General features: G+C 51.5%; 10 protein-coding genes across 10 annotated transcripts; 8 read left to right on the top strand and 2 right to left on the bottom strand.

Annotated features, from left to right (window-relative positions):
• The first annotated feature begins 63 nt into the window (after positions 1-63).
• PV05_03146 (uncharacterized protein) lies at positions 64-4,934 on the top strand. The gene is made up of 2 exons (XM_013463775.1): positions 64-818; positions 874-4,934. The coding sequence occupies exons 1-2, from the start codon at positions 362-364 to the stop codon at positions 4,530-4,532; spliced, it is 4,116 nt and encodes a 1,371-aa protein (XP_013319229.1). The 5' UTR covers positions 64-361; the 3' UTR covers positions 4,533-4,934.
• A 762-nt stretch (positions 4,935-5,696) lies between these two features.
• On the top strand, positions 5,697-6,812 carry PV05_03145 (uncharacterized protein; the record flags this gene model as incomplete). Its single annotated transcript, XM_013463774.1, has 1 exon — positions 5,697-6,812. One exon carries the CDS (start codon positions 5,697-5,699, stop codon positions 6,810-6,812), a length of 1,116 nt encoding a protein of 371 aa, XP_013319228.1.
• A 453-nt stretch (positions 6,813-7,265) lies between these two features.
• Positions 7,266-11,044, bottom strand: PV05_03143 (uncharacterized protein). The gene is made up of 4 exons (XM_013463772.1): positions 9,994-11,044; positions 9,695-9,949; positions 8,839-9,640; positions 7,266-8,786 (listed from the first exon to the last, which is right to left on the bottom strand). Exons 1-4 carry the CDS (start codon positions 10,115-10,117, stop codon positions 8,396-8,398), a joined length of 1,572 nt encoding a protein of 523 aa, XP_013319226.1. The 5' UTR covers positions 10,118-11,044; the 3' UTR covers positions 7,266-8,395.
• Positions 7,357-8,112, top strand: PV05_03144 (uncharacterized protein; the record flags this gene model as incomplete). The annotated part of the gene is made up of 1 exon (XM_013463773.1): positions 7,357-8,112. The coding sequence occupies one exon, from the start codon at positions 7,357-7,359 to the stop codon at positions 8,110-8,112; it is 756 nt and encodes a 251-aa protein (XP_013319227.1).
• On the top strand, positions 10,930-11,935 carry PV05_03142 (uncharacterized protein; the record flags this gene model as incomplete). The annotated part of the gene is made up of 3 exons (XM_013463771.1): positions 10,930-10,971; positions 11,020-11,433; positions 11,480-11,935. The coding sequence occupies 3 exons, from the start codon at positions 10,930-10,932 to the stop codon at positions 11,933-11,935; spliced, it is 912 nt and encodes a 303-aa protein (XP_013319225.1).
• A 482-nt stretch (positions 11,936-12,417) lies between these two features.
• On the top strand, positions 12,418-14,541 carry PV05_03141 (uncharacterized protein; the record flags this gene model as incomplete). Its single annotated transcript, XM_013463770.1, has 1 exon — positions 12,418-14,541. One exon carries the CDS (start codon positions 12,418-12,420, stop codon positions 14,539-14,541), a length of 2,124 nt encoding a protein of 707 aa, XP_013319224.1.
• Positions 14,542-14,816: 275 nt separating this feature from the next.
• PV05_03140 (uncharacterized protein) lies at positions 14,817-15,985 on the top strand. Its single transcript, XM_013463769.1, has 2 exons — positions 14,817-15,324; positions 15,409-15,985. Exons 1-2 carry the CDS (start codon positions 14,959-14,961, stop codon positions 15,727-15,729), a joined length of 687 nt encoding a protein of 228 aa, XP_013319223.1. The 5' UTR covers positions 14,817-14,958; the 3' UTR covers positions 15,730-15,985.
• PV05_03139 (uncharacterized protein) lies at positions 15,006-16,566 on the bottom strand. The gene has a single exon (XM_013463768.1). The coding sequence runs from the start codon at positions 16,516-16,518 to the stop codon at positions 15,880-15,882; it is 639 nt and encodes a 212-aa protein (XP_013319222.1). The 5' UTR covers positions 16,519-16,566; the 3' UTR covers positions 15,006-15,879.
• A 483-nt stretch (positions 16,567-17,049) lies between these two features.
• PV05_03138 (uncharacterized protein) lies at positions 17,050-17,991 on the top strand (the record flags this gene model as incomplete). Its single annotated transcript, XM_013463767.1, has 1 exon — positions 17,050-17,991. The coding sequence occupies one exon, from the start codon at positions 17,050-17,052 to the stop codon at positions 17,989-17,991; it is 942 nt and encodes a 313-aa protein (XP_013319221.1).
• An 820-nt stretch (positions 17,992-18,811) lies between these two features.
• On the top strand, positions 18,812-22,901 carry PV05_03137 (uncharacterized protein; the record flags this gene model as incomplete). The annotated part of the gene is made up of 3 exons (XM_013463766.1): positions 18,812-18,906; positions 18,957-19,671; positions 19,719-22,901. The coding sequence occupies 3 exons, from the start codon at positions 18,812-18,814 to the stop codon at positions 22,899-22,901; spliced, it is 3,993 nt and encodes a 1,330-aa protein (XP_013319220.1).
• Between the last annotated feature and the right edge of the window lie 1,309 nt (positions 22,902-24,210).

The following is a 24,210-nucleotide window of genomic DNA, read 5'->3' as shown; positions in this document are numbered from 1 at the left end:
GCCGTTGTGAAGGGAGTCTTTTCTCCTTTCTCCCCAATCACCGCCCAGACCAACTTCACAACTCCGATCACCACTTCCAACCTCCGGTTTACAGTATGGCAACTGCTTATCGTTCACGGAGTACTACAGTAGTCCTTTCATGACTTGATTCTGCTCGTTTTGTATCATTCTCTACGGAGTACACTCGCTTCTATTGACACGGCGCCCATATCCATCCCAGCTTAGTTTCTTCACTGCAGCCGGCCTGCTGACGGAGACTGCGAACACCAAGCCATCTCCAATTCCATCTTTACGAGAGCCTTGCTCTCGAACCAATCGAAACCGATATGACCTGACCGCCTCTCTCTTCCCACCGCCTACTATGCCTTTACGGACTCTGTTGTCCCGGCCTGCCACTGCTGGTCCTCATCGAAGACACAGCAGCATAGTTGAGGATGCAGTGCAGGAAGGCCTGCCATCACGCGGCCGCGCTGACTCCATGAAAAGGCTAAGCCTGGGGTTCTCACGATCGAATGAAGAGACGTTCAATCCGTTCAAGGCACAAGAGTCGGGGGAAACACAGTCTGAGAAATATTGTTCAACGGACGCTCTATCGTCCGAGCATTCCGCTTTACCAAAAAGTGTTAGCACCCCAGCGGCCTTGACCTCGAAAAACAACAATCAGTCGGCCCAAGCACAGAATATGGACGCCGAACCCGACGAGCTGCCTTTACCCAAACCACAAAGATTCTCGATACTGGGCTTCAGACATGCTTCAGATCCGCAATTGTCTACACGATTCAAGCAGGGAGATATCACACCACCCAGGGACCCGGACCGTGAGCATCCATCTCTTGTGAAGCATATAAACTAGCTGACATCCTTCTTCTTTAGCTCCGAAAATCATTACAACGGCACCTACCACTCAAGACTTTGACGAGACTGCGAAACGGTCCAAGAGAAAATTGTTTGCTCGCGCCCCTAGTTCCTTCCGAAAGAATCTTCCCTTCAAACATGCCGTCCAAGAGTCTCTGCATGAGGACGACATTGAAGAAAGAGCTGGTCCCAAATCCACACCTCTGGGAGTCGGCATGCCGCAGGAGAATACTTCTTTCGAACGGCTGCCCCGGAAAAAACTGGCCAACAATTCAATGTCCCCACCTGCATACGGTGATGAGTCCTCATCGTCGCTGGCAATTCCGGTGACACGACTTTCCGACTCTTCTCGGTCCGACGATAGTGCCGGGAGCCACCATGTCTATGCCAAAACCACAACCACCCATACAATCTCTACCACAACTACCTTTTTCAAGCTCAAGAGACGGAAGAATAAAGGCCATTTGTTTCCGTTACCAGAAAAATTTACCCCCTCAGACTCAGGCCTCAAGAACACCACTTATGCTGGAGAAGATTCCCTCGGTGGCAGAAAATCGATGTCGCCGAGCAGGAGGTCCAACACCGCCGTGAGATTCGACACAGGCCCGAGCAAAGAGAATTCTGCAGGCCCATCACCCACTTCCTCGGCTGTTGCGCTCACCAATGCACCGTTTGGGTCTCCTGGACCAACAATCGTCCGGCAAGATTCGGCTTGGTCGACACATTCGGGCCATTCAACGCCTTCAGTCACCTTGGGTCCACCACGGAGCAATGGAAGAGGTAGGTCCTCCACCATGAGCTCCCTTGGTCGATCAGCAGAGAAGTTGCTCGACGCCGTCCCACAACCGGGGTCAGCCAGGACCTCGACTTCTACGAGTGGTAGAAGAAGCTTTGGAGACTTATTGAGCCTTCCGCATCGACTTCGTCAGAATTCAGCTCCTCCTGCACGACACAGTGCAGGTACGAGCCCGGGAACACCAGGGTCAAAATCGAACTCGTTACAAATAACGCGAGAACAAGAACCCGAGCGCGTATATCCCCGACGAGAAGACGGTGACACGCCTGCCAGTTACCTGGAAAAGCTTGAGGCAGCTGTTCCTAGAGGAGCTATGGCAACAGCGCTTTGTAAAAGTGCCGATGACTTCTCCAAGACCTGTCTCCGCAAGTACATGCGCGGTTTCTCATATTTTGGCGAGTCCATCGACATAGCAATAAGGAAGATGTTGATGGAAGTGGAACTTCCCAAAGAAACTCAGCAAATCGATCGATTGCTTGCTGGCTTCGCTGACAGGTACTACGAGTGCAACCCTGGTATTTTCTCCTCAACCGATGAAGCTGCGTTCGTTGCATTTTCCATTCTGTTACTGCACTCCGACACGCACAACAAGAACAACAAGAAGAAGATGCAGAAACACGACTATGTCAAAAATACTCGGCAAGGCCCGGTGCAAGTCGCGGGTGATATCCTCGAATGCTTCTACGACAATGTGTGCTACACACCTTTCATTCACTTCGAAGACGACGTGGCAATCAACAGTCATCGCCTGGCTGCGGCCCCTAAACTCAAGAAGAGTTTGATCAGGACGAAGAGCATAGAGAGTTTACGTGGCCCTGTCGATCCATACACCCTTATTCTCGACAACAAACTGGACTCCCTGCGACCTTCACTCAAGGACGTGATGGACACGGAAGACTGCTACAGCTCGTCTGGAACAGCTGGTGCTCTTGACCACAACGACATCCACAAGGCTTTTATCAATTCAGCTGTGCTGCAAATCGTTTCGGCAAGATCCCGACCTGATGCCTTCCTGTCCCAAGCCACTATCAGCAATCCTGGCGAGGCACAAGCTGGGCTTGTCAGTATCAAGGTTGCCAAAGTCGGATTATTGTGGCGCAAAGACGCCAAGAAGAAAAAGGCCAAAAGACCATGGCAGGAATGGGGAGCCATACTGACTGATTCGAAGCTATACTTCTTCAAAGATGTGGGCTGGGTCAAGAAGTTGATCACGCAGTATGATGCCCATACCAAATCCGGCTCAAAATCCGGTCCACTGATCTTCAAGCCTCCGCTGTCCTCGTTTGATCCGGATGCTCTGATGTCGATGGATGATGCTGTGGCCTTGATGGATTCGAGTTATAAGAGACACAAGAATGCCTTCGTCTTCATCAAACACGGAGGCTTCGAGGAGATATTCCTTGCCAACAGCGAGTCGGAGATGAACGACTGGATTGGCAAGCTGAATTACGCTGCTACGTTTCGTACAGCTGGTGTCCGGATGCGTGGACTTCTCGGGACGAGTTACGAGGGCCGTCATCTGCTTCGAAAGGACTCCACCTTTTCGACGAAGAGTGGCGAGACGCCTCAGAAAGACAAGAAGCTGGATGCTCAGACATCGTGGGAGATAATGTTCTACCGGCGACAACTAATCAATGAAAAGATTAGCGACTTTGAGGAAAAGCTTGCCGTGGCACAAAAAGAGCTGGACAACCTTTTGCGAAATGCTCGACATTTGCAGATTCTGCTGCCAATTCAGCAAAAGACCCGCGAACAGCTTGTTCTGGCTGCTGGACGCATGTCTGCGAAATTGAAATGGACCAGAGTCGAGCTGTGGAGGACGAGGACGCACCGAGACACTCTGTCAAGGGATCTCGAACACGAGGGGGTGACGGCATTCCCTGCCCCACGGACTCCATTGACAGTGACACCACAGAAAACAACACCTCTGAAAATCACTCAGCCGACCCTTGGACGAACAATTACGGATACCAGCCATCTGACATTGTCACCCGTCAGCGCTACATCGTCGCGACCGTCGCATCTAGCTGAGAGAATCAAAAGCCCTGAAAATGGAAGCACACGTACCGCCCAGAGCAATCTTGACCTTCCCGCTGCCGGAAGTGCCGATCCGTCCTCTACCGATCTCCCACTAAGTAAAGCTGACGGCAGCCAAGACTCGCATTCTCTGGTTCATCAAGTGTCTATTGCCAGCTCTCGCCAGAGCCGTGACAAAGAGCGACTGGTAAATAGTGCAGACGGCACGGAAGAGCAGGTCCTCCGGGACGCAGGGCTAATTGGAGTCGACGGTGTCGTGTCGAAGAGCAAACGACCCGACACAAGTGAGTCGGAGCGTGATCGACTGGGTACAATTGCAAGCCCAACCGACACAGCAAAGAATTCAAGCGTCCGTCGCAGCCTTCATCGAAGTCTACGTGAGGGCCATTTGCGCGAAGGGATGCATCACCATTCTCCTAGTATACATCGACACAGGAAGGGCAGAGACTCTGGTTCTAGCGTGACAGCCACCGAAGACGGTGGCAAGTCGATCAACAGTGAGGCTGAGGAGCTGAAACGAGGTACGGGAAGCTTTATCTTGCATGGCAAGAAAGCCAGCGTTATTACCATGTCATCGGAGTGGCAAAGTATGTCGAATGAAGAGAGGTTGAGGTTGAGGAAGGTAGCACAGGATGAGGATGCTAGGGACAAACCTCCGACGGTCCAGGATGACGAAGATGCTATCGAGACGGCAAGCAATCTGACGAGACCCACAGACGATCAGTATGAATCTCCTGTCTCAAGCCGCAAACCGAGTATTGCCACTACTTCTGGAGAACATTTTGTCGACGCCGAGACCGGTGAAACGGGGGTTGAACAGCATGAAGTGAGTGATAAGGAATGAGAAAAAGCTGGTGTATTTTTGGGCGGGAGATTCTCGTTCCTTCTGCGTGGGAAAATTGGGCGTTATGAAAATGGATTCCGAGACACGATAACGACCATCTTATGACCAGAGGCTAGAGTAATGAACATAGACTGGGTTTGATCGGGTCTTTCTATGGAGTCAGCTGGAGCAGGTCGAATCTTGAACAGTCCTGTAGGAACTGTGGATGTACGAAGTTGAGGGCGACGAGAGTACGGAGTACATGCAATGGTTCGAAGGGCTTGATGTTTGCAGGGCGACCGTCCTATTCACTGGACTTCTGGGAAATCGGTGGACGAGTGGTTCACTAGGCTGAGTAGCCTTACGGTGCTATCCGTTGTCTATTAACATATTGCTGAATGCCAAAGTGAGCCTTGGGTCGATCTCTCGAAGAAGATTCCTATTCCCCAGTGTTTCTCTGCCTGCTAATGTTGATATGAGTAGTCATACGGAGTACTCAAAGTCCACCTCGGTGACCCTTCTAGAAGTTCGTGGCATTAAGAGCCTCGTTCGTGGGCGACAGGGAGTGCTAGTGTCTTCACATCGTAACAGTGTCCAGCCAGTGACAAGCCGCAAGCTGGAGACGTGAACTGAGAATTGAGATGGCTGATGTGGAATGGTCTACGGAGTAGGTGTTTGAATACCTACCTGCAGGATGCCGCCAAAGACGTGCTGAATAGCTCGGAGGAATAGTTCCGCCGTTCCGCTCACACAAGGCTGGCATTTGTGCTAGGTCATGGAGGGACTTTAGAGGGCAGACTTCGACAACACTTCGAGAAATAGCGGCTCAGGGCTAGGGTTTACTCGATTGTAAGGCACTCCATCGAAATAAATGAGCAGTTTCGCTCAAACGAGGTGGTAGACGTCCCTTGGCGGATCCGGCGATAATGTCCAACGCTGACACTTGAATGCCACTAATACCTATACCCGCCTGTCTTCCAGAGGTATATCAGTAGCACGGTCCCCAACGATCCCGCTGGTGTCTGTCAACCTGCGATATTAGTATTACTCAAAATTCAGAGAACAACGATACTAAGTTAGCTAGTACTGACACCACCAGCGACCGCCAGCGAGCACCAGCAACTGCCCGCATCCGAACTATTACTACCTACCACTTAGGTGCCTACTGGGAATAGAGTCAACGCAATGGATGACCCGCAAAACCCTTACGCCGGCGCCCATCGTCACCCAAAGGGGCCAGGCGATGCAAGGCCAACCGCCTTACAAATCGTCAAGGACAATGATCGCACCTCCAAGCTACAGGACCTGGTCATCCTGATCACAGGCTGCTCGAGCGGTCTTGGAGTCGAGACTGCTCGGGCTCTCGCGACGACGGGGGCGACATTGTACCTCACGGCGCGCAACCTTACCAAGGCGCGAGAAGCTCTCGGTCCAGAGATCCTGTCGAATTCGAATTCCTGCCCTGGAAGGGTTCACTTACTAGAACTGAACCTCGACTCGCTCGCGTCGGTGCGAGCCTGTGCATCGGCCTTCCTCGCACAGTCAGGCGGCAAGCTCAACGTTTTGGTCAACAACGCCGGGATCCGGCACGTCCCCTTTTCCAAGACGGAAGACGGCTTCGAGCGGCACTGGGGCGTCAACCACCTAGGCCACTTTTTGCTGATGCGACTGCTGTTGCCGGGCTTGCAGGGTTCGTCGACGATGGAGTTTCAATCGCGCGTCGTGGTGCTGAGCAGCACGGCATCGCGGAACGAGGATATTAGTTTCGACGATGTCAACCTGGAGAGACCGGGAGCGTACACGCCACCGAGGGGCTACGCGCAGAGTAAGTTGGCGAACGTGTATATGGCCACGGAGATCACAAGACGGTATGGCATTGGCAGCGGCAACGACACGGCCAACAGCACCGGCACCAGCACCAGCAACAGCGCCCAGGCGAGCAGACCAGGCGTTTGGGGCCTCGCGGTCCATCCTGGCGGAATCAGGACGGGCTTGCAAGCTCCGAGCGGTGGACTGCGGGAGGTGTTGACGTGGTATTACATGCGTAATATCATGCGGGTGCTGAATTACATGAAAAGTCCCGAGCAAGGGGCCGCGACGACGGTGTTGGCCGCGGTGGGCAAGAGGTTTGAAGGCCGTGGGGCCATGTATCTGGAAGATTGTGGTGAAGCGGTGCCTGTGAAGAAGGGGTGGGGTCTGATTGATCCAGGGTACGTGCCCGGTCGGACGGATAATGAGGTTGATGCAAAGCGGTGTTGGGAGATCAGTTGTAAGATGGTCGGAATTGAAGATGAAGGGTAGATAATACCTCGACACCTAGGTAGGAGGGGTCCGTTCCTTGTGGTCAGGGCCGTCTACGGGCCATGATGGGGCTAAGTTGGGTACAGCTTAGTAATCCGAAAAAGGCTGGGAACGGTCGACACTATTAGTGGTGAGAACCATGTAGGCTCGAATTCTGGGGTTATATGAATGTTGAGACTCCACGAGTAGCCTGCAGAGCGAGGGATGAGCCTCCTAGGGCCCTGCAAGGCTGAAGTATCAGATTCTATGGGTGACTTGTGCCGTGGTGTGTTGATGTTTGTTGTAGAGGTCCTTCGATAGATGTGGAGAGTACCTCGGCCCATACTGTTTGTAAGCCCCAGCTAAGGGTTGCATCAGAGTAAGCTACGAGTGCCAGGACACGAAGTGCTCCCAGGGTATAAGTGCTGCGCTTTCCCATACAAAATCTGTGGTACTTACGCTTAGGCTACTCTACTCGTCCCCATCGAAAACTCTTACAGCTTCGTGACCAAGTCGCTGGGAATAGCTCTGGCGAATCTCAAGAGGTACTAGTAACGAAGCGACTATGACTATAACTAGACCAACATTTGTCCTCGTCCACGGCGCCTGGCACAGTCCAGCCCACTTCCAAAGCCTGATCGAAGCCCTTACCGACCATGGATACAAGACCGTCGCTCCCTATCTCCCATCAACTGCCCAATCTCACATCTCCCCATCGACAGACTGTACGGAAGATGCAACGACCATCCGAGAGACAATCCTCACCGAACTCGATTCCTCCGATGTCATCGTCGTCCCACACAGCTACGGCGGCATTCCAACGACGTCCGCGCTCAAAGGGCTTGACACAATCTTACGCACGGCCGCAGGGCACAAGACCAGCGTTGTGGCCATTGCGGCACTGACGTCCTTCATCATCCCGGCGGAAACGGACATGCGCCAAGCGGAACAGCGACCGCCGCTGAATCCAGCCGAGATGCCTGCGACCCTCGATCCGCCTCCGGTGGACATTTTCTTCCACGAGCTGCCCGACGAGGAGAAGAAGAAGTGGACGGCCATGTTGAAACCCATGGCTTCAGCCGCACTGGTCGACAAGTGTCGTTTCTCGGCGCATGAGGTGATTCCTCTGCACTATCTGATAACCGGTGCAGATAAGGCTATTCCTCCCGAGACTCAGGAGAGGATGTTGAATACTCTGAGGCCGAAGGCTGTCGGAGAAATCAGGACCGAGATAGTCGAAGGGTGTGGGCATGCTCCGTTCTTGACTCGTGTAGAAGAGACGGTAGCTTTCTTAAGGAGGACTGCGGGTGAGATGGTATAAGTATGGACGGCTCGATTTTTGGATCTCATGCAGAGGAGTTGCGGGAGCTCGCATGTCAAGGCGCCGCAAGAACGAACGTCCCACTGTCGATGGCAGATGCTTGGGCGTCTGTAAATGTGCAAGATTGCATGGCTAGGGCAGCTGTGAGCATTCAAGACAATGTGAGCCGTGCAGTCTGTCGATGGGAAACGTGAGACCGAGGAGTTGAAAGCGTTGCCAGAACACCTCAGACGTCGTGCAAAATGATTGACGTCGGAATGAATAACACATGATCAGACGCGGCTCAACTCGATCCTAGAGGATCCCTATTCTTCCCATATTCCCAAGTCTTATCGACAATGCTCTTTCTTGCCTCATTCCGCGGCTTCAAATCGAAGACGAATGGTTTTGGTTGCACGTTAAAGCCCGCAGTGTAGTCATAGAGAGGCACCTCAACTCCCGGCCTTTTTGATATCTCAGTGGCCCAAGCCATTCGCGCAATGAGCAGGTGGAGAGAATTCTCCGCGATATTCTGGCCGGGACAAATGCGACGCCCAAAGCCGAATGCTGAGAAGTTCTGTAGATTTGGGTACTTGTCGAGTGGCTCTCGGAAAGTTGGATACTCGCGAGATAGCCAACGATTGGGATTGAAGGTCTCTGGGTCTGGGTACAGGTCTGGGTCACGGTGGATGGCCCTGGAACGGTGTTAGTATTTGTGGAGCTCAATATCAAAAGGAAACTTCGCACCATTGGTTGGCATGTACGTTGGTGCCAGCAGGGAAAAAGAAGCCATCGTACACGTCGTCTTTGATGAGTTGATGAGGGACACCGCCAGCAGTCACTGGACGCCATCTCAACGTCTCCTTCGCGACGGCCCGTACGGTTGGCAATTGAGGAATATCACTGAAATCGGGCATTCGTCCGTCCCCTACGACTTGGTCCACCTCCTGCTGTATCTTCTGCTGCCATTCCGGGTTGTGACACATCGATAATACGAAAGACATCATTGCAGCGGAAGTCGTTCCAGCCCCTGCTTCGAAAAGAGTCCCAATGACATATGCACCTTCGTCGTCCGAAAGGCCAAACTCTGCTTGCCGCTCCAGGAAGGTCTTCGCGAAGCATTTGGGCGCTTTTCCATCTCTCATCCTGTCACGGACTTCGAAAAGCAAGCTTCTGAACAGCTTGATCTCGAAGTCGTGCAATCGTTCTGCTTCTTGCTTGAACGGTGCCAACCACTTGGGCAGAAGCATCAATATTGGGAACGTGTCGACAAGGTAAGCTCCAGGTGAAGCAACGCGCTCAACGGTATGCACGACCTTCAGGATGTCTCGCGCGTAGGGCTCCTCTCCTGTCTCCATTTCCTTGCCGTAGCCCAAGCGTATGACGAGAGCTCCGGCATATCGCTCAAAAAGGAGCTCGTACTTTTCAGGCATCCTCAGCAAGTCGTATAGCAGTCGTTCAGATTCCCACAACTGCGCAGGCTGGTACGAGGTGGCCGCCGCATGCATCGTGACAGCATGTATCACTTTCCGTTCTCGTCGCCATAGCTCTAGGATGAATCAGTCTCAAAAAGATGATCGCCAAACTGGGGGCTTGATCTCACCTCCATATGGGATGAACAATGGTCTCAGATTCCGTGACAATAATCGTACAGCCATGGGTAATTGTTCGCGCGACGAGTAGAGATTCCCACGCTCTCGTAGAAGATCATTGGCTATCTTCTCAGTCGATACGACAACATGGTTTCGCCCGAAAATGTTGAGTCGGAAGATGGGCCCGTACTGATCTGCCCAACTTTTGAACTTGATCCAAGAGTGCTGAACGGGGATATCCAACAAATTGCCGACAAGAGCTTTACCTAGAATATGTCAGACATGGCTGGTGACTAGCGTCGCAGCTTACCCTTTGGACCAGGTGGAAACCTTGCACAACTTGGAAGTCTAGTTCGCTGGCCGACATTGTGAATGAGGATACCCAGTAGGACAAAAGCAGCAGCCCCAATAGCGATGAGCGATGCCATTACCATCGCATCAACCCGGTACAAAGTCTCAGGGTTCCGCGATGTCAGTACTTGTTCCTCTGTTCGAGCTTGCGGAGAGTTATGGCCTGGCTTTTCGAAGTGACTGTTCGATTCGGTAATAAGAGCGTTCTTCAAAACAGCGTTGCTGCTCCGTTATAGGGGGATCCAGAAAACATAGAACCTCAGACAGATGCACACCTAAAGGAATAATCTCTGACAGGTCACGAGCAAGACTAAGCTGACTCCAAGTCTGATTGTGCTGAAACCAACACTGCTGATGCATTTCCCCACACTTATAATACCTTGGTCGCTTCGGAAAAGCTGACATGCAACTGGAGTCAGCGACACTCATCCGTGGGGTTATCCCCGTCAGTGCCAGGTACCGGCTCTTGTACCATAGGGTATTTCCTTCTCAACCCCTCAGCACAAACGATAGCCGGCCGTAAAGCAAAGTGCGGAGCGGAAAGCCGCAGCAGAGCGGACAGACTGGTGGAGGTGCGGACACGCGGACGATTGCTCCGCACTTGCCAGCCATGCTTGCCTAGCATTCTGGAAGGCCCAAACCTGATGCCACGATCTAGGTGGGCCTTGAATTGGCCGATGGCTCGTTGAGATCCCAGATTTACTCCACTGCAACGAGAGCGCCATAGCACTCAACATAGCGAGATTTGTGAGCAGATTTCACGACAAGATGAAAGGTCGAATGCTGTTTTGTCAGCAACAGTCTCCGTATCCATCGATGGGCGTGAAGATAAATTGACATCGGTTTCACGAGCTGCAAAAAATGGTCCGGTCAATCACTTTCTGTGCGTTTCAAGATGTCGACCGCAGTGCAATTCAAGAAAGTCGTGTTGATTGGGGTAAGCTTCCGGGCCAAGATGACTGACTGTATCTGACATGTCGAACAGGCTAGCGGTAACCTGGGCGCCATCATATTACCTAGGCTGCTCAAATCCAAGGCCTTTGAAGTCACGGTGCTCACAAGAACATCCAGTGCAGCCTCGTTTCCGGCCGATGTGTCTGTTGTCAAGACGTCATATTCCGAGGACGACCTCGCGGAAGTCTTCCGAGGACAAGATGCAATTATCTCGGCTGTAGGAGCAAATAGTTTCCAGGAGCAGAAGGTCTTCATCGATGCAGCGATCAAGGCTGGTGTTCAAAGATTCCTGCCTTCAGAGTTGTCATCCAACACACTCAGCGATGTTGTCCGGGAATTGGTACCTGTTTTTGAGCCAAAGAAGGCCATACTGGATTACCTGAGAGAGAAAGAGAACACTGGATTGACCTGGACAGGTCTATCAACCGGACCGCTTCTTGACTGGGTAAGTCGAACAGAATCTTCAAATTTGCTTTACTTACCTCGAACAGGGTCTCAGTAATGGCTTCCTAGGATACGACATCGCAAACAAAAAGGCTGTGATATGGGATGACGGCAAAATTTCCTTCTCTGCCACTAACCAAGCAGATGTTGGAAATGCCGTTGTCTCGGTGCTTATGCATCCAATCGAAACAGCGAACCAGTACCTCTATGTCGCGAGTCTCACGACTTGCCAGAAAGCCATCCTGGACTCACTAGAAGTACAGACTGGCGAGAAGTGGACAGTTGAGCATGTCAAGACAGAAGAGCAGATTGCGCTCGGAAGGAAGTTGGTTTCTGAGGGAGACTTCACTGGCATGTTTGCGCTTGTACGGGCAACGGCATGGGGAACGATCCCAGGCATCAGGTCGAACTATGTTGTTGAAGAGAAGTTGGCCAATGCAATCCTGGAATTGCCTGAAGGCGATCTGGACGAAACGGTCAGAAATGTCCTTCGTTCTCACTGAGGTTCAGGTAGCCTCGGTGAAAGGGGTTTCAGATGGGCCATTGAAGTGCCGGAAAGATCCTGAGTCTCTTTTCGCGCCCTAGGAGCGATCGCTGGGAGGATCATGAAGATTAGCGATGATGGAGGTGATGCCTTGTGGTATTTGGAACTACGTGTGGAGTGTTGAGAACAGCAGAATCGGAGCCTGGGCACAATGGTGGCATCTTCAACTGGCAACCAAACCGAGCGCTAACTAGAGCCACTGGGGCTCGCTAAGTTATTGATGTAAGCTTACCTAAGGTTAGCGCTGCTGTGGGTGACTGTAGGCACTGAGATAGAGATTTGCAGGCTGGACGAGCGCCGAACCTCTTGAACAGATTCAGTAACATTGCTACCGAGAGCACTCCTCTCCCATCAACCAACCGTTGTATTCGAGGTGATGGACTTGTCAAACGTGATGACTACGAATGTCATAATACATGGATCTACACCTCTAGATAAAAGATGAGTGAACAAGCTCGGCCTCCCAGAGCTGCACCCGGCCGTTCTTGCGCCGTATGTAGGAGGCGCAAAATTAAATGCGATAGGAAACAACCATGCAGCTACTGCACTAAACTGAACCTCCCATGTTCTTATCCAGGCTCAATCCAAGATGGAAAAAGCCGACCTCAAAACGACCTGCTCTCCAGACTTGAACGGCTTGAATCATCTTTGCAACGGCTAGCCCCCAAAGTTCCAGCTAACGAAAGCCCGCAAGTGTCTGAACCTACCTCTTCATCCACCAATGCAACGGGCATTGCTACGAACAGAGAGCGGACACCAGACCCAGGGAGTGGCAGACTGATCCTTGAGGGAGGAGACACGAGATATGTCACTACCAGCTTTTGGGCAGATCTTGACGCCGCCGACAAAGACACTGCTGATAGGGTCGAGCACCCAACAACGGCGGCGGTCGACTCAGTGCCCTCCACAGACACCGTCAATGAAGCCGGTCGGTATCAAGGCTTTGTCTTTGCCTTCTACTCCAAATCAGTAGATCTTCGCCAGCTACACCCCGTCGAAAGCCGCATCTTCACCCTGTGGCAGGTCTTCCTGGAGAATGTCGACCCATTACTAAAACTTATTCACGCTCCTACTATCCAACGTCAAATCCTCCGCGCCAGCCAAAACCTCGCCAACATTCCTCCGGCTTTCGAAAGCTTGATGTTCTCAATGTACTACGCGGCTGTCACGAGTCTACAATGTTCGGATTCTTGTCAGAATTTGTTGCAAGAAGAAAGACGGACTTTGCTCGACCGTTATCGCTTTGGGATTGAGCAAGCCCTGGCCAAGGCGAATTTCATGAGCAACCCAAATGTGCCCACGCTTCAGGCCCTCACATTGTACTTGACATGTGCCCGCCAGTCTGCAAACAAGACCTACATCTGGTCCATGACGGGACTCCTCATCCGACTAGCCTCGAAGTTGGGCCTTCATCGTGACCCTGTCGCTCTTGGACTACCTCCGTTTCAATCAGAGATGCGGAGGCGCTTATGGTGGCAGATTCTGATTCTGGACATTCGAACAGCAGAAGACAACGACCTAGACCCCCTTATTTGTGAGCACCATTTTGACACGAAGTTTCCAGCAAATGTAAATGACGTCGATTTGGACGTTAACATGACCGAGGCCATCGCGGAATCTCAGCATCGAACGGAGATGTTGTTCACCTTGACCCGTTTGGAGGTCAGCTATGGTGCACGGAAGTTGGTCTTTTCTCCTAAGTTTACAGCCGATAATGGATACCCCAGTCTCTCATCGCAGGGGAGAATCGACATGATCGAGTCTCTGCTCAAAAACATCGAACAGAAATATCTGAGAGATTGTGATACGAAAATCCCCATTGGCTTCCTTGCTGCCACAGCTACAAGAATGGTCCTGGCCAAGATCAAGCTCACCCTCAGTCATCCTGCGCGCAGCAGAGCTTCTGGAATCTCGCATGATGGGCTTCAAGAACTCATTGAGAATAGTATTGAGATTGTCGAGTATGCTCACACTTTGCGGTCAAGCGAGAAGTATTCCCCTTGGGTATGGCTCTTCCAGACTTACATTGAATGGGATGCTGTGGCATTTTTGTTGCATAGCATCAATGCCGTACAATTTCCGACACTACTCGAACGGGCGTGGAAGACGGTCAGCACATTTTTCCGAGAGTGGAAAGACCAGGTCATCGATGGTGACATGCGATGGCGCCGACTGGAAAGCCTCAGAGCAAAAGCTGCAGCCAAGTTGACTTCACAGAAATTTCTTTCGAGCACCGACGGAGAGATCCAGCTGACTGCAACGTCTTTCGAGCGAACCCCCGGTATAAGTGCCCTGTCTATGTCGACAAGCTTGAGAGATGTCACAGCACTCAGCGACTCCAGGGCACAGCCCAACCTGGAAAGCGAGCATCACTCAGTCTTTGCCAACTCCAATTTCCCTAGCATTCAGGGTCAGGCTATTACCGAAGACTGCATCGATTGGAGCTTCGACAACATTCCATATGTTATGCAAGGAGCGCCGTCGTGGGAAACGGACATTGATGAGGATGCGTTCGATTCGTGGTTTGAACGATTCGGATCTTCACGATCCTTACAGACCTCATGACGGCGGGACGTTAGGCTTGGGTTCTTCAATACCTACAGCCTTGACTCCTAGTTTTTGACAGTCAAGTTATCATCTACATAACAGTAATTCCGTTTAGATTGTTGTCAAAGTGGAGAGACGGTTAAATCTTGATGCGATGAGCAGAGGGGAAAATGTTTCTCGTTTTCTCATAAGGAGAAGAATACTGAGTTAGTATTCCCGATGACGTCGTTCATGTTCCTGCATCGGATCGAATCCGCAATAGAATGTCATCACATCATGAGATGCGCAGACGCCGGATATGCCATGAAACAACCTATAAGACGAGAGAAGAAGTCTGCTCCATAAGGAAACAGCCAGCGAGCCGGCTTCTGCATTCAGTAGGGTGATTTTGAAGAACGTTCCAGCTTTTTTCATACCGACCTAGGTACCTTACATATGTCTTTACAGAGCTTGAAGCAATTGCGATTCGGATTTGGAGTCAAATCTATTCTACGTTCGTCATCCACCACACATATCCGACAGAGCAATTCTCGCCTTTTAGCAACCCCATCTCGCAAAACTCCAAGCTCATATCACCTCTCAAGAGCAAGGTCAATTCTCGGAAGTCGACACTTCGCAACCACCACCATGAAGTTCACTACTCCCTCGATGGATCCGCCGAAGCATGAGATGGCTTACTTTCCGAACATGACGACATCGCTACCCAGCGAATCTGGCGAGTTTCGCCGCGTCCTCTGGACGGGCTTGTACAGCCAGCTGGTGCTCATGACAGTGCCTGTAGATGGAGAGATTGGTGACGAGGTACGTCCCTGCTCTTTTGAAACGAGCAATAACTTCTCCTCCCTTGCAGGCGGTATTGTTATTCTTGCTCTGACCGTCTCTTAGAAACACACCGTCGACCAGATCCTGACATTCACGTCTGGACAAGGCAAAGCGACGATCAACGGCGTCGACCAGGACGTCAAGGCTGGTGATCTGATCATCGTTCCCGCCGGCACTCAGCATCAATTCATCAATACGGGCCCTACGCCTCTCATTCTGTACACAGTATACTCTCCTGCCGAGCACAAACCAACAACGGTGCATAAGGATAAGGAGCAGGGTGATCGTGAGGAGGAGGAAGGTATCGATGTGCCGCCGGAATGGAGTCAGAGGAGTAAGGCCGAGAACGAGAAGCTTGGGCTGGTCGAGCCGGAAGACCACTGATGACGCAGTCTTTCAGACCAGGCTTGGGGTTGAAGAGTCGTAGGCGCAGTCGTCGAAGCCAGGATCGAGCTCTTCGTATCAGGACGAGTCTTCTGTGACAGAAAGAGTTCTAGGGTTAGATTGAGAAGATACTCCCAATACCAACCAGTCTCATCTCTTCTTCTTGCCCACAACCTTGGTAAATCCGTCTTCATCAACTTCAGGTTCGACCTTTTGTTTTGGCTGGGAGGAGCCGACCAGAGGAGGCGCTTCGTCCATATCAACATCTTGATTGTCAGCGAAACCATTCCATTCCTCCTCTTCTTCGTCATCTTCGTCCCAATCTGTGTCTTGGTCTTTATCCTCGCCTTGCACAATACCCACCACTTTGTCGCCACCCTTCTTTTGCTTCTCTTGCCATTTTGTGTACATTTGATCTAGCTCAGTAAGATCTCCATTTCTGAGTTTGGCTGCTCCAGACCATATGTTCCGCGCCACTTCTTCCGCGGTGCCGTCGTCAACAACGACCTCGAATTCATCGACCATGACTTGTAGAAGAACTTCCTCCAGATCAGCAACATCTTCGAGTTGAGGAGGGGTAGACGTCAGGAGCTCCGAAACAGCGCCTGCCATCCAGTCTCGTTTATCGTTTGAGACCTGTGCAGAGCCGCCCCAGGCATTTTGAATGGCGAGGGTCAGCGCAGGCCAGGACCATAGGTTCAGGGCGACCAGGAGGTCGATTTGGGAGGAAAGCTGGGAGAGGTCAGGCTGGGAGGATGCGCTGGGTCCGGTCTCATTGCTTGTGGCCATGGTCGGTGTCCTTCAATATGTGTTGGCACGAGAAACGGCGAACAATTCCTCCTGCGCAGTTTCAGAGAACAATTACATCGGCCCTTGAAAAAAATATTTGCGGGGGGTCATTGCTTTCGGGGCATCCTTCGCCGACTGGAAGGTACACCGAGGGGTGATTGCCTTCCGCAATCAACAGTGCCATTTCGCCCGCCCGTCATCAATACCGATATCTGACTGCATCTGATCGAAAGAATGCAGAACATGTCGAGTCTCTGCCATCACGGAGCATCCACGAGCATGCTATGTCGTTACGCTGCCTGCCGTTCGGAGGAGATTCAAGTCCTCACGAGTCTTCGGGCCACAGGGCTCCGGTGAACAACGTCAAGTTCCACTTTATTCACCCCATGCACCTCATTTAAAAGAATCGTTGTTGGACTCAAAGTTATCTCTTTCTGTATCTCTTCTCATACGTCTAATCATAACTTCCTGAAAACCACAGGCAAAGGGTAACAAGGGACCGCCAGGCTAAGGCAATCGTGAGGCGAGACAATGGGTGACTCGTCCGCTCCTCCAGCGGCGCCAATGGCGTCTCGGGATGAAAGGGCCTCTCTTACTTCCAGGGTCATTCCGACTATGACTCTGTCGACCATCGACAATCCTCTGACGGCACCACTTCCTCCAATAGCATCCACATCTCCCTCTGAGAGAGCAGCAGCTCGATTCAGCATCGAGGGTAACGCTGTTCTCACTGGAGGCGCCGGCACATTGGCACTGGCCTCTGCTCGAGCTCTTCTGGAACATGGTTTGTCGGCTCTTACCCTTATGGACCTGCAATCCACCATCGACAATTCTTCAAAGTCAATCTCCGAGCTCAAGCAGGAATTTCCTCACGTACCCATTCACGCTGTCCATGTCGACGTAACCTCAGAAAGTGCTATCGAGAAGGCCTTTCAGGATGCTCGAAATCTGATGGGTAACATCGACATTTTGTGCTGCTTTGCCGGCATTGTCGGCTGTGTGCACTCCATATCAGCAACGGCTAGTCAGTTCCGCAAAGTGGTCGATGTCAACTTGAACGGTTCTTTCCTATGTGCTCAAGCCGCTGCCAAGCATATGATAGACTCCAAAAATGGCGGCTCGGTTCTTTTTACAGCATCGATCTCTGCACATTCAACAAACTACCCTCAGCCTCAAGCTGCGTACAATGTCAGTAAGGCTGGCGTGGCTCATCTTACTCAGAATCTGGCAGCCGAGTGGGCAGTCCATGGCATTCGTGTCAACTGTATCTCTCCGGGCTATATGGACACAGTGCTCAATGCTGGTGAAAACCTCAAACCAGTCAGGGATATTTGGGCTAGCCGATGCCCTATGGGACGAATGGGGAACATCGAGGAGATCACTGGACCAGTAGTGCTTTTGAGCAGTAAGAGAGCGGGCAGATACATTACCGGCGCTGACTTGCGTGTTGATGGCGGTGCTCTATGCTTTTGAAGCGGCAGACCGCAATATCAACGGGATTGATTTCATCCAACGACTTTCCGTCCTTGAAGTGGACGACTACCGAGCACGACACTTGCGATTTCACAGGCGCAACCAAGCTTGCTGTGCACTGTAGGGCTAGTCGACCTTGCATTCTGCCTTGAAGCGCCACATGCAGCCACCACCCAATCGCAGATTGAGGGAGGGACTTTGCCGCCGTCATCACTTTCTCGCAGACCAACACAACATTGGGCACACCCATGTTTGAAGCGAGCCAAAATGAATTCTAGTGGCTATACAGTGCTTGTACCTGAACCATGTTCAACACCGCAGTCAAGGGCTTGGTGTGCTCGTGTAACAGCGGTGTGTGCTGTGCGAATCACTCAGTCCGCAGAAAGCCACATCGGATGCAAGACAAATCGCATCCCTGCGACGTTCATGTATGCCTGGAATTTTTGTGCCCAGCCTCCCACAACCTGCATATGGCCTATGTTTGTGACGCTCACTCATGATGCCCCTCACCGATCATCTATTTTGCTTCTAACAGCCTCACCAACAACAGGAGCTCAAGTACCAGGACATCGCGCTCGCCCACTCTCGCACTTTTCCTCTCTGAAACCTCTCAAGCACTTTTCCATGCATCGAACACTTACGGGACCATATGCTCAAGCCTATCACCCAACAGCATTCCCAGTCGTTCCAGCCTTGCAAGTGTGATCCCAGGCCTCCGCTTTCAAGGCTATTGTGACACACCCTATCGGAAGTAAAGCGTTTGCAAAGGTCATACTCATCAATTCAGTACCAACTACCATATCAGCGTTTGTAAGATACAATGACAGGCGCTGAGGTTCGAGGTATACCTGTTCTTGCAGGGCCACTCGCCGTTGGTCTCTTGACCTTGGTCGATCCGCCCGCCCGTGCCTTCGAGTAAGCCATCTTAAAGGCAGAAATCGGCTATCGGTTGCTGACGAGATTAGCATCGTGTTTGTCCATGGCTTCGGAGGCCACGCCCACCGGACATGGGAACACAAAAGTGCTGTCACCAAGTCATCGGAAGAATCCGACGACGAAGGCCAACAGCCACCTCGAAAACTTCAGAAGTTACTCAACCCGCCGAAATTGAGACTACCCAGGCCACATTCTTCAAACCCCGTATTTTGGCCAACGGATCTCCTGCCCAGGACAGCCCCGAATGCACGTATCCTTACTTATGGATATGACATCAATGCTCGAGACGGTTTGGAAACCCCTATCAGCCCAAACGGTGTTTACGATATTGCCAGGGATCTGATGAGAAGCTTGGAGGCCGTCCGTCGATCTCACCCATCCAGGCCGCTTTTGTTTGTCGCCCATAGCCTTGGAGGCATCGTGGTCAAAGAAATGCTCCGCCAGTCGTGGGGACACATATGTCACCAGACCCATCTCCTATCTATAGCAGACTCAACGGTGGGAGCCCTCTTTTTTGGCACACCCCATGGTGGTGCGAATCCAGGAGGGCTTGTTCAGAGTATCGCCGAGTCCGTTGTTCGATTGTCGCAATGGAGAGCCAAAGAGAGGATCCTTGATACTTTACTACCCTCATCAGACCATTTGAAGCAGCTACGGGCTGAGTTTGGCCTGATTGCGCGTGAGAAAAAGTGGATCATCTATTGCTTCCAGGAAGAATACCCAGTCAAGGACCTCAACGGAAAGGTAGGAGCCGATGTTGAAGTTCCATGTTGCATCGCTAAGCATGTCAGGTCGTCGAAGATTCAGCATCTTGCTTTAACGACGCCACCATCAAGACGGTTCAACACATCGCGAGCAACCACATGGATATGTGCCGCTTCTCCGGCTTCGATGATCCGGAATATGTCAAAGTAGCGGCCGCTGTCGAACGTATCCTCACCAGTGCTTCCAACAGAACCTTTCCTAATAATGACGTTATCCTTGATCGACGACAACAACGAAAATACATCGAGCACCTGAAGTTCGCCCAAATTGACGCCCGACATGCGACGTTCAAGACAGCACACGTGAAAACCTGCAGATGGCTCCTGAAAAGACCTGAGTACCGAGACTGGCTCGATCCAACCAAGGTCATTGAACACAGCGGTTTTCTTTGGATCAAGGGGGAGCCTGGTACTGGCAAATCGACCATCATGAAATACGCCCTCACACAAACCAGAAGAGTCATGACAGACGCCTATCTTATCTCATTCTTCTTCAATGCGAGAGGCGAGCAGCTAGAGAAAATGACACTGGGGATGTATCGGTCGTTATTATTACAGCTTCTGGAAATTCTGCGAAATTCCACCATCGTCCTGAATAAAAGGCTTGCAACACAGCTGGACATCGCCGGCAAGGAAATCTCATGGGATCTCCAAGTAGTCAAAGCTGTATTCCAAGCGGCGTTACAAGGCCTAGGTGATAGAAAAGTGGTCTGCTTTATTGACACTCTCGATGAATGCGACGAGGACGACGTACGAGATATGATTTCCTTTTTTGAGCAAATGTGCGAGAAAGCTGTTGAGTCACGGAATCAATTCTTGGTTTGCTTCTCGAGCCGCCACTATCCCCACATTGCTATCACCAAGTCTATCGAGCTTGTGCTGGAAGAGCAGGAAGGTCATCGGGAAGACCTTGCAAAATATCTAGACAGTGAATTGAAAATTGGTAGCAGCAAGGAAAGTCAAGAACTCAAAGAGGAAATACTACGACGAGCTTCTGGTGTATTTCTATGGGTTGTGTTGGTCGTTCAAATACTGAAAAAGGAATACGGTAGAGAATGTGTACACACTCTCCGAAAGCGTCTGGACAAAATCCCGAATGGGTTATGCGAGTTATTCAGAGATATCATCACGGCCGACTCACGCAATGGCGAACTCATCCTCTGTCTACAGTGGATATTGTACGCCAAACGGCCATTGAAACGGGAGGAACTGTACTTTGCAGTCCTTACCGGCGTCGAACCCAGATCGGTGTCAGAGTGGGACACTGAGAAAACCACTATAGCTGACATGGAAAGGTTTATTCTCGACTGGTCGAAAGGTCTCGCAGAACTTAGCAAGACCAAAGATCAGACCGTGCAGTTCATTCACGAATCTGTGCGCGACTTTTTGTTCAAGGAAAACAGCCTTGGCCTGCTTCATCCCCGGCTTACCAACAACATCGCCGGCATCAGTCATGACGATCTTAAGGCATGCTGTCAGAACCGCCTCGGAATTGTCCTTGCGCAAAGCGTATTTGTCGAGGATATGTATGCTGCTTTTTTCGAGGAATCTGTCCAAATACGTCAGAAAATGTGCGAGAAATGGCCACTTCTCGACTATGCTGTGAAGTACACGTTCGAACACGCCGAGGCTGCTGCTCGGCATGAAGTTTCGCAGGATTCCTATCTCGAGAGCCTGCAGATCCCGGTCCACCCCTACTGGAGGACTTTCAACCGATCCAGCTGGATCTACCTCCACAACATACTGGAGCGATACCAGACACGCAGGTACACACCTGATGCGAGCTTTCTGTATATCTTCGCGGAGAAAAACCTGCCGAACCTCATTCGGACCGTTTTGAAACGAACACGTAATATGGATATTGCGGGAGAGCGTCGCGGATTTCCACTGAACGCGGCCATCGCACAGGGGAATGAAGATGCAATCAGGGAGTTTCTGAAGCCAGCAGCTGCACTTCCCTCAGCCGACAGACCCCCCTGGTTTGCTCAATCGTCTTCGAGAGATAGTGAGAAAGTCGACGTGGCCAGATTCTTCCTTCAACGTGCTCGTGACATTGCTACTCCCAAATATTCAGTCCTCGCTTGGGCGGTCGCTCATGCAGAACAAAGTACGATTGCTTGTCTTGCAGCCACAGGTAAGGTGGGCACGGTTGGCTTAGACTACCAATACACATTGGCGAAAACAACGACCGAGTTTCTGCACGTTTCGCTGGTTATTGAAGGCGCTCAGCTCGTGTCAACAAAGATACGTATGGACACCAAGCGTGTGCCGCTTGCTGTGCTACAGCCTACGGACCCGGCCAGCACGCCTAAAGGGTCACGGAGGCTTTTCTGGGCAGCCTATCTAATGCAGAACATCTTCAGCATCCGAGATAACCCACTGGAAGTACCCATCAAAGTTTTGTTCGACGAGGAAGGATGGATGGAGTTCCTCATGCACGACAAAGGGGTCGATCCTAATCAATGCGACGCTGAGAGCAGGACGTGTCTCATCCTTGCAGCAGGGCTTGGCCTCAAGGCTCAGCTCGAATCCTTGCTCGAGCAAAATGGTCTTGATGTCAATAAGGCGGACAACAAGGGCAACACTGCCTTGCATCATGCGGTAAGGGACGGCCACGAAGACGTGGTAAGAATGCTCCTGGGACGATCGGATTTGGACATAAACCAAGCAAACAAACTTGGCCAGACAGCTCTTCATTGTGCGGTTAAATCCAAACAAATACTGGTCGTAAAAATCCTTCTGCGGGAAGAGCATCTCACTGCTATCTGCGGAGCTGAAACGAGCACTGAGACGATGGTATCTGCCACTAACGTTGGAGATAATGCTCGTCTTCACCAGAGTCTTGACACAAACGTTACTTATCTTGGCTGTCCTCCATCGAGTTCCGACGTAGCTCGGACAGGAAAGCCTGCACAGACGCCTACGCTGAATCACCAAGGAATCAATGTAAATGTGACTGATAACTTCGGAAGCACTGCTCTGCACATGGCTGTCGAACTGTGCCAACCGCTGTTGGTGAAGATGCTCCTCGAACGGACGGATATCAACATTCATATTGCGGACAATAATCGCGTAACACCTTTGGTGGAAGCTGGACGACGTCGTATGCTGGCGCCACTGCAATCAGATGACCAGAGGAAAGCTTGTGCAGAGATTGTGGGTATGTTAGAGCGGAAGATGAGGCGAGGGATGCTTGTTACTGCTCTGTGAAGCTCCGGAAATACCGAGAAGCCGGGTGGAAGGTATCTGGGAGTCTGGTATACACATGGCGTTTTCTGGGTTTCTGTTGGAGGTCTGAATTGCTGCTGATGTTTTGTTTCTGGTGCACCCATCTTCAGCAATGCTCTCGTGGTTCTTGTGATGTTACCAGGGACCGACGCAGTGCAAGGCGAATAAATTGCTTGATCAGCCACAATCACCAGCCACAATATGCGCGAGATCCAACGAGCTGTCAATTCCGGGATGCCAGTGTCTTTGAGAAAACGTTGCTGTCAACTTGGGCATCATATGAGACGCGTGACAAGGATGATGTTGAGTGATCTACCTCCGTACTCTCCGGACGGGTCCTCGTGAGGGAGGATGATAGCGAACACGACGAGACGATTCGGAGGTGTTGATCCTATCGATCCTTCTGATCCACCACTTGGCTGACGATCTCGGACACGCGAAGACGGCTCAAGATGACGACGGCTGCCACATCTTAATCCCAGCTGTACCGTTATATCATCTCGTTTTCTTACCAAGTGTCATGCAGTTCGAATAGAATTGCTCTCGACGTCGCTCACGTCAAATCCCAATATGACTGCGGGCGGCTATTCCCGCCTTAATCTGGGATGTTGGACTGTGCCACAGGCGTCAAGTCGTTGAGTAGAAAAAGGGGCCGCATCGGAAACCGGACCTCCACCTTGAGATTGGACAATCTCTTTTCCTTCCCCAGATTTACCAAATCCGCCGAATCAGCGCGTGTGCAATTCCTCTGGTAGGACCAGGAACGAGAAGCGGCTCTATTCGAAAGGTCTTCCAGAGCGTGTCTCAATAGCGCTGTGATATGCAGCAATGGGAGGTGAGCCTGAGCAGCCACCCTCATCCCCCTGGAGTGGTTGGTCTCTCAGATCCCGGTCGAATGGACTCGTTAACCATACGGTTCAACTACAAGCTTGATCTCATCGGACGCGTCCAAGCTCAGACAAGGCGCAATCAGACACTCCTGTTAGGTTGACGGGCGGGACCAATATCATTGTCGTCGATGAACGGGCCCCTGATCTTGGAATTGGATTGGGTGATTGGGTAAGAGCAAAAGCCTCGAGGCTCCCGCGTATCGAGTATCGATTGTCTTCTAAGTTCTCACATTCACTTATCGATACATTCATTTTTCCCATCGAACTCATTGAACCCAGTCACTCCTTTGCTGCGTCTTGTCTCCGTTCTTTTTTGTCTCCGTACACACGATATCGCTACCTGCCTCTCACCGGGCGTCCACTCATTTCCATCCCCGACGAGACCACGGTTCTGGTCTCAT

This window comes from Exophiala xenobiotica (assembly GCF_000835505.1).
Source record: "Exophiala xenobiotica strain CBS 118157 unplaced genomic scaffold supercont1.2, whole genome shotgun sequence".
NCBI lineage: Eukaryota > Fungi > Ascomycota > Eurotiomycetes > Chaetothyriales > Herpotrichiellaceae > Exophiala > Exophiala xenobiotica.
Note: the sequence above shows the minus strand (reverse complement) of the source record. Positions and strands in the feature narration are given on the sequence as shown.